General features: G+C 38.8%; 2 protein-coding genes across 2 annotated transcripts; one reads left to right on the forward strand and one right to left on the reverse strand.

Annotated features, from left to right (window-relative positions):
• Nucleotides 1-1,712: 1,712 nt before the first annotated feature.
• Nucleotides 1,713-2,242, forward strand: LOC113358994 (major pollen allergen Bet v 1-D/H-like). The gene is made up of 2 exons (XM_026602694.1): nt 1,713-1,896; nt 1,998-2,242. The coding sequence occupies exons 1-2, from the start codon at nt 1,713-1,715 to the stop codon at nt 2,240-2,242; spliced, it is 429 nt and encodes a 142-aa protein (XP_026458479.1).
• A 197-nt stretch (nt 2,243-2,439) lies between these two features.
• LOC113355281 (mechanosensitive ion channel protein 10-like) lies at nt 2,440-6,187 on the reverse strand. The gene is made up of 6 exons (XM_026598108.1): nt 5,152-6,187; nt 4,333-4,611; nt 4,068-4,191; nt 3,356-3,649; nt 3,063-3,265; nt 2,440-2,964 (listed from the first exon to the last, which is right to left on the reverse strand). The coding sequence occupies exons 1-6, from the start codon at nt 6,087-6,089 to the stop codon at nt 2,697-2,699; spliced, it is 2,106 nt and encodes a 701-aa protein (XP_026453893.1). The 5' UTR covers nt 6,090-6,187; the 3' UTR covers nt 2,440-2,696.
• Nucleotides 6,188-7,870: the final 1,683 nt, after the last annotated feature.

Below are 7,870 nucleotides of genomic sequence, written 5' to 3' on the forward strand. Positions count from 1 at the left end.
ATCGTGCGGTTCCTCAGAGTTCTCCCCATCCCTGACATGCTAGCCATCGATCACAGTATGCTGTAAGTACGAGAGTCGTTCCTACCTACGTCAGCAGAAACAGACAACACCTTACTTTGACCTGTTTTTGAATAGTTTCTCTAGTACGTACGGTTTTAAAGGAAAAAGGTGACTGATACCAAAACTAAGTTTCAAAAGTACGATTCCCTCTACTCTATCATGCTGACCTCACCAGTATGCCCTGTTTTGACTCTAAGTGTTTCTTTTAGACGGGTATCATGCTACGTCGCTTTCAAGGTTGCACGACGTCGCTTTCAGTACCACGACTCTGCATTAACTACAATTTGTCCTACATTACCTAGACTCCAAATCATTAACTCCTAGTTCTTTGCGAGTAAAAGATCCAAATTCGTACTTTTCTCTGAATTCCTTGGGTTCTTTCGCCGGCGACTGATAATCTGGCCGTGCTATTGTTTTGGCAATTTCACAAGCCAACATGGAACCTCAAGCAATTTCAACCACAGATCGAAGATGTTATTTGGGAGTTTTAGAGGTATTCCGTTGTTGAACTCGTATGACGAAAACTAAGATTGAAATACGGAGATAAGTGCGAAACTAATACGAAAACGAAGATTGAAACATGAAAACAGACTCGCCTTCGAGCATGGCTAGTCGATCTGTTATCAGGATCCTTCTTTGACCTCGACCAAACGCTACAGCGTTATTTGGGAGCTCTTGAAGGATTCCCTATCAACCCGACTGCTCGGAATTGACCCAACTGAAAATACTTGCTAACGACACGACTTCAACAATGAAAACTCAACCATATCAACAAACTTCAAAACTAAACAAACATAAACAGACCTCACCAAACAGAGTTCCTCCCATAGCATCAACTAACACACAAGGTGTTCTTAGGAGCTTTTGGATCGTCTCTGTTGGCACACGCAGCCAAGGTATCCGGAGAACTTAGACGTTCCCCTTAGTCGGCGCCAGAATGTAGTGGCCTAAAACCACACACTACATCCAATGGTATAGAAGATGAATTAAAACTAAGTAAAGATGTTCAACAAACATAGACACAAAGATATACGTGGTTCGGTATGATTACCTACGTCCTCGGGGTGAAAGGATGAATGTTATTATTTCTTTTCTTTGATTACAAGGTGTTCTCTCCTTCTCAAATGGTGTAACTCTCAAACTCTCAAATGTAGTGTCTTGTTTTCCTCTCTTTCCATCTCCCTCTCTCTCTCGACCAGCCCTTGTATTTATAGGCCAAGGTCGACATACAACAGAATTACAATGTTGGTCACATTACATCAGCTTAGATGATCCCTATCGGGCCTGTGTTGGCGCTCGCCCATCTTTCTGGTATGGCCGATAAAGTCTTTGGTCTTTGATAGTTCTTCACCCGAGGCCGAGTCCTGATCGTCTGGTTGACACGATGTCGCCCTTCTTTTTTATCGTCTCATTGTTTGACCAGCTCCCTTTGTCTGACCGAGTGCTTTCTGATCGTCCGTCCGACTTGTCAGAGGATAAGGGTCACGTCCCATCCGGCAACTATAGGGCCATCATGTCAGACCCACGTGACACCTCGCTCTTTGCGCTATTTGGTTCTATCCTGTGCTTCGCCGCTCTTTCCTCTTCGGTGTATCATAGCTTAAGATCTTGCCACCTAGCCCTGTGGATTATCTACACCTACAATTAACATAATGGCTTGCATTACCTTCGAAGAGACACTGCATTGTCCAGTGGCCGCACACAGAATGTTCCACGCAATGTTCCTAGATGCTCATAATTTGATGCCAAAGATCATGCCTCATGCTGTCAAGAGCGTCGACTTTGTCTCTGGTGATGGAGGCTCTGGAAGCATTCAACAAGTTAACTTCTGCGAAGGTAAACTTACTTGAATATTCTCAAAAGAAATTCACAAGTTACTCTGAACTTGTGAATCCTACTTTTATGGGTCTAAGTAAACTCTATTAACTGGAATGCAGGAGGTCCTGTGAAATATGTGAAGAACAGACTAGACTCCAAAGACAAAGACAACTTCGAGTGCAACTACACAGTGATTGAATCCGACACATTTGGAGACGCGGTTGATCATATCAGTAACGAGATCAAGTTTGAAGTTGATCTTGTTGGTGGTTGTATATGTAAATCGAAAAGCTCTTATTACCCTAAGGCTGGTGCAGTGTTGAATGAAGACGAGCTCAAGGTAAGAAGAGAAAGTTCAAAATAGTGCAAGATTACCTCGTCGAAAACCCCGATGTCTATGCGTAAATAGTGCATATCTATTCTTGTTCGGCTTCGTTTCTAAAGCTATGCTTAAAGTGTGTATGTACTAAGTGGCAATATACTTGTTTTTCATTTCTGTTCCTAATTGTGGAGTGGTCTGGTTTGTATATCATTTCTTGCGCGATAAAGACTGATCTTTGATCATCACTGAAGAATCAAGTTAACAATATGCACCAATGTACTTGCACCAATAACAGTAAACTACAATACTGAAATTTCCAAGTCTTCGTACGCATATCAGAGCATGGTAGTTGATAAAAGAGAGATGATTTATCACCCACATTTCCTACTTTTAACATTTCCAGAGGGACTCATTTCACTCTTTGACCTGGTATTACAATAGAAGAATGGTTACCTAGATATATGAGAACTTGGAATTACATCTTTGCGTTAGTAACTCATTGAAATTGCGCTGTCCCACCGGATGTGGTATATTGGGTGACATGAATTTGCTGAGGAAGAAGCTGGTACTTGATTCCGAGGGTTTCAAAGATCCTCTTCAGCTCAAAAATGAGTTCAGTTCTACGTAAGTTTCGCTCCCCGAAATTTTGATGGTTCATTGTGTGTGTCACATTCAGAGACATGTTCAACTTGTCTAAAGTCAAAATCTCTTTCACTATGACTGAGTGGTTTGGAGTCCAATACTTTGGCCTGCCCTCAATATATCTGCAACCAAGATAATCATACTCGGTCACTTAACATGAGAAGACTTCTTAAAATCTAGGACATAAATGGTAAATGAGAGGTGAATTTTGTGCTCTTACGTTTGTATGGCCTTCTTCAAAAGATTGATATTGTCCATAGAGGTGGAGGAGTCAATGGTAAAATCTACTGCGTCGAGCATATCTGGACTCCTGTAAAAATTGCTGATAGGTTTTGTGCTCAAAACTGAGTTTGGATAGTAAATCTTCTCCTTGTCAAATCGAAGGAAAACCGTTGTCAAGATATTCATCTCTTCCACTATCATCTGCAATAAAAAAGAAACAAATATTACAATTTAAGTTCAACTCAAGTTTAGACAAACCAAGTTTTCCTTTTGCTTCTATGCCGATTTTACCTGAACACCATCGATTTTACAACGGTCGCCTACATCAAATGGATGCATTACAAAGACAAAGATGATAGCTTCAAAGATGGTCTTGCACGTGTTCTGGAACATGAAACCCACGAGTAGCAGCTGGGATGTGATCAAAAGGATAACTTTGGATGTCGCCAGCCCCATCACTAGAACGAAAACCACGAGTATAACCACTGACACAATTGCACTGGCTAATTTGTGAAGCTGCTGCACTGCTGTTTTAGTGTCATTGAGAGAATGAGCAAGAGACCTTCGCTCGATATAAGCATGCACCTGAAAAAATAAAACCAACCACATTAGAGACCAGAGTTATAACTAATTCCTGAACATGTTCAGGCTTGAAAATGGTTAACAGACCAACCAATATCCCGTGTCCACAGTTATGACGAAAAAACACATAGCTCTGAATCAGATTATTGGGTAATTTCATCACTCGAAAGCTGGTATTCGGTTTTCTCAGAAAGCAGAATGCTTCTGCGAAGCCAAAAATAGCTCATTTCAGCTTTATTCAGCACAGAAGCAAAACCCTTTCAAGTGATGCACTAAGTTTTTTATATGTACTTCTCTATATTTTTAGCATTCCAACACTTTCATAGTGGATCCCTAATTAAAGAAATCCATACTACAAAGTTGCCGCTACAGACGCTAAAGTTATACACCAAAGGAAAGAATATGGAGCAATTAATCTTACCACCCAGTTCCTGAAAGCAGATTTTTTGACTTGTCCAGTTTCAACAGCTCCCTCAAAGAAAGGAAATATTGTCTGCATATCTTCTTTTCTTAAGAACCTAAGCAGATCCTCCTCTAGAATGTATCTGAAACACGACAGAAAAGTTCAACACAGTAAAAAGAAAAAGACTAGGATATCCCAGCCTCTATAGGTCAATACAAACCAACTCTTTAAGCCAATGACATGAATTTAATGGAATTTCATGCAGAAATTAGTAAATACTTACTTGGCTCCAGGCTTAGCAACGTTCTTGAAAACCCTCTGGGCAGTCATTCTTGCTTCCCACTCGCTCGTAATTTCTGATTCTGATATCGCAAAATCATCAATCGTTCTCGAGATTGTGGACAGACCAGAACTCGTCACATAGTTCATCAGTCTCCTGACACTCCAAGCTGAAGCTGTACTTTCCATACTTAGTTTCCTTAGCTTCTCAATGTCTATCTTCCTTGAGCCACCCATCCTTCTGGAAATCCTCTTGCTATCTTTCAATCTCGCAGGCATCGACCTAATTACATGCATACAAATATATTCTCATTTACCATTTTGAATTACGATGAAAAGCCTAATTTGTCTAGCCACAATACTTTTAGTTATTCGAAGACACAATTCCATCGTCTTCGCCAATTCCTAGTTACACAAAAATCCTTAAATTAAAGTCTTAGAAACAGAGGGAGTGCAACCTATAGGCCGTGTTCCTGCATCTTAGATTTTTGGAAATGCAGTATTGGAAACGTCTCCATATCAGATACCCGTACCCCCGTATGTGTACAACCAGGTGGACAAACACTCCCCATCTCACTTCATGATTGTTACAATCTTAACATTTTATCTCTACAACTACAAGTTCATTTGCAGCCACATCTTTGTTTCAGCAATAGGCAACCCATGTTTTCTAACGTTCTTAATTCCCCTTTTTACATGGCTAAGGCCCCGCACCGAAATGATTCGGCTAACTCATGCGACGACAATCACATGTGCACCATCTTAAAATTACTCTAAATGGTAAATATAACAACAAAAAATTGACAATAAAAACAATTAGTACCTTGAAGCCATAAATGTCTTTCGCTTCTGCGGCAGCGTCACGTCGATTTCGTCGAGCGGGGGACCAGATAAAGAATCCAAAATGTAATGGTGAAAAACACTTTCTTTCATCCTATCAAAGAAAGTCGCCACATGAAACGATGAAGCTAACATCTTCACCAGAACAATCTTAATCAACCATATAATAGCACCAACAAGAACCCCAATCAAAGCTCTAAAAACCTTCTTAAAAATCGGATTATGTTTCTGAACATCTGGACTAAACATCAATGACCATGACAATAGGACTAATCCTAACCAAATCACATTCTGAAAGCTCTTCCTAAGACCAAACACAAAGTAAAGTACTTTCTCTCTTAACATGAAATTCCTTTCAATGAAAAAGACTATAATCTTGATAACCCAACTAGACACTAATCTACCACAAAACAGAACCATCACCATTATAACCCATTTCCAGACCTCTAAACTCCATTTAGTCTGTCTCTTGATTGACTCAACTGTAAGACTACATACCAGAGCAGCTGTGATGACAAAGAAAGCAACCCACTCAAAGATAGTCCTCCACTTAATTTTCTTCTTTTTTTTGAACTTTTCACTCTCTTCTTCATGTTCTTTGTTCCAGATTTCATCTTCTTCTTCATCATCGGTTGATGTGTTGTTGTTATGGGTGTTTTCTATTTCTTCTGCTGCTGGTTCATAAGTGGGTGACCTTTCTGATTGATTAGGATAGTTTCTTTCATCAAATCTGGACTTGGTTTTTGCAAAAGTGGCTCTCCTAACAGTTGTAGGAGTTGGTGCTCTAGGTGGAAGACGAGGAGAGGTTGATTCATTTTCATGGGTAGAACTTTTTGGTGTTTCTGGTTGTTGTTCTTCCATCTGCAGAACTACTTGTTCTGCAATGGGTACGGGTTTCTTCTCCTTCTCTGTACTCTGCATCTTTTCTTCTCTAATTTCTCACTCTAGAGTATGGGTTCTACTGGCTCCCTTGGGAGGTGGAGAAGAAGTACGAGAAGCTAAGAGATGACTACTGAACCCTGAATGACAAGATGTTTACTTGTATTAAATTATTAGGAAGTAGGTATGTGTAGGCCCTGTAGGACTTAGTTGCATGGATGCTAAAGGGGCTATCATTTTGTTTGGGTGTACCGAAATATATGTAAGTTACTGTATTTTGTTTTATATAGATTTTAATATCAAATTGGGACTGCCTATTAGCAATATTGTTTGGTTTGGGTTCAGGGGAGAGACTGTTATGCCTGCCAGTCTCTCGATGAAAAAAAAAAATCTCTGCAAAGGCAAAACAGCTTTTGTCTAGTTATTTTCAACCATGTTTTTTCTGGGTCTTTCTCTTGTGCTTAACTTTTCCCTTTTAACGTTTAGTCAATTTTGCTTTGCATTTCTTTAATTCAATTTGTCAAGTCTATTTGAATACAGTGCGTTTTTGGTCGTTATGTGATATATGCCTTCACATAGTGAACTTGAAGTTAATGTTCTGGTCATATGGCATTCATGATTGTGCATAGTGCTCTGTAATCTGTATAAGAGCACAATCCGGGAGGCGTATAATCCATCGGTTATCATTTTGGAAATTAAAAATGGTAAATATTGATGTTTTAGTCTCAACGCACTAAATTTTTTTTGGTGGAAAGATAGAGTTTTGTAAAAAGAACATTATACTAAAAAATAAGTTTTAAATTTATACGTTTAGATTTCATGAAAAGTTGGTATCGAAAGTGTGAGTTTAGGTGTCGAAATTACGAGATAGCCATGAAAATAAGTATGTCAACGAACCCTCGGCTCTACCAAAAAGTTTTGTAATAACTAAAGAAAAGCTAGTATAAAGTCATCTTGACAGTAAATCCTTACAGCACATTTAACACTCGGTAGCTATCAAACCCATAACATCCAATTTTCACTTTCAAATTCGATGATAATTGGTAATATTGAGGTTTAGTTAGAATGCACTAATTTTTGGTGGAAAGGTAGAGAGTTTTGCGGTAAAAGTCTAAAAAATAAGTTTCAAATTCCCACGTTCGGGTTTCATAAAACAAAATTAATGTCTAAATTGCGAGATATCGTGAAAATAACTATGTCAATGAATCGTCCGCTTTACCGAAAAAGTTTCATAATGATATTTAAAGAAAGACGAATAAAGAGTCATCTCAACGGTTAAAGAAATCCTATGCAGCATCATATTTTCATGTGGCATTTCTGAATGACATTGACCATAGTGATTAACAAAGAGAAAAGGCCTTCAAATAGGAAAGAGCAAAACCTACTTGATACAAACTTCTACTAATTACACCTAATTACAGTCTTCCAATGAGTTATAAGCTCACGAAACAGGGTTAAACAACTATTCTTAACAGATCGAGGATTTTGGACCGAGCCAAAACCGATTCTCACAAAATTGGTTGGTGGGCCCATCATGTCTCCTAGGAGGGTCACTTTTAATGTGTCTATTAGTTTTGGCAACGTCAAAAACCCTCAATTTATAAAGCTTTTTTGCATTTTAAAAGGAAAATCTTAAAGAAAAATCAAGCTTTTTTGCATTTTAAAAGGAAAACCTTAAAGAAAAATCAAGCTTTTTTACTTCATTGATAATATCATCCTCTATTCTTGACTTTTACCCGCCATTACCCTTCTATTTATCTCAAACCCATAGTGTAAAGTAGATTCCAAAAGGTATCAAGGGTCAAATCTTCTGAACCCATTTT

The sequence above is a fragment of the Papaver somniferum genome, chromosome 3 (assembly GCF_003573695.1).
Source record: "Papaver somniferum cultivar HN1 chromosome 3, ASM357369v1, whole genome shotgun sequence".
Classification (NCBI taxonomy): domain Eukaryota; kingdom Viridiplantae; phylum Streptophyta; class Magnoliopsida; order Ranunculales; family Papaveraceae; genus Papaver; species Papaver somniferum.

What these genes read in the sequence shown, in the direction of transcription:
- LOC113355281 (XM_026598108.1), bottom strand. Translation starts at nt 6,089, where the DNA reads ATGCAGAGTACAGAGAAGGAGAAGAAACCCGTACCCATTGCAGAACAA. An exon ending in GTTGCTAAGCCTGGAGCCAA is followed by an intron (nt 4,192 to 4,332) that starts GTAAGTATTTAC and finishes GTCGTGTTTCAG; the next exon opens with ATACATTCTAGAGGAGGATC. An exon ending in CTGCTTTCAGGAACTGGGTG is followed by an intron (nt 3,650 to 4,067) that starts GTAAGATTAATT and finishes TTATTTTTTCAG; the next exon opens with GTGCATGCTTATATCGAGCG.
- LOC113358994 (XM_026602694.1), top strand. Translation starts at nt 1,713, where the DNA reads ATGGCTTGCATTACCTTCGAAGAGACACTGCATTGTCCAGTGGCCGCA. An exon ending in ACAAGTTAACTTCTGCGAAG is followed by an intron (nt 1,897 to 1,997) that starts GTAAACTTACTT and finishes ACTGGAATGCAG; the next exon opens with GAGGTCCTGTGAAATATGTG.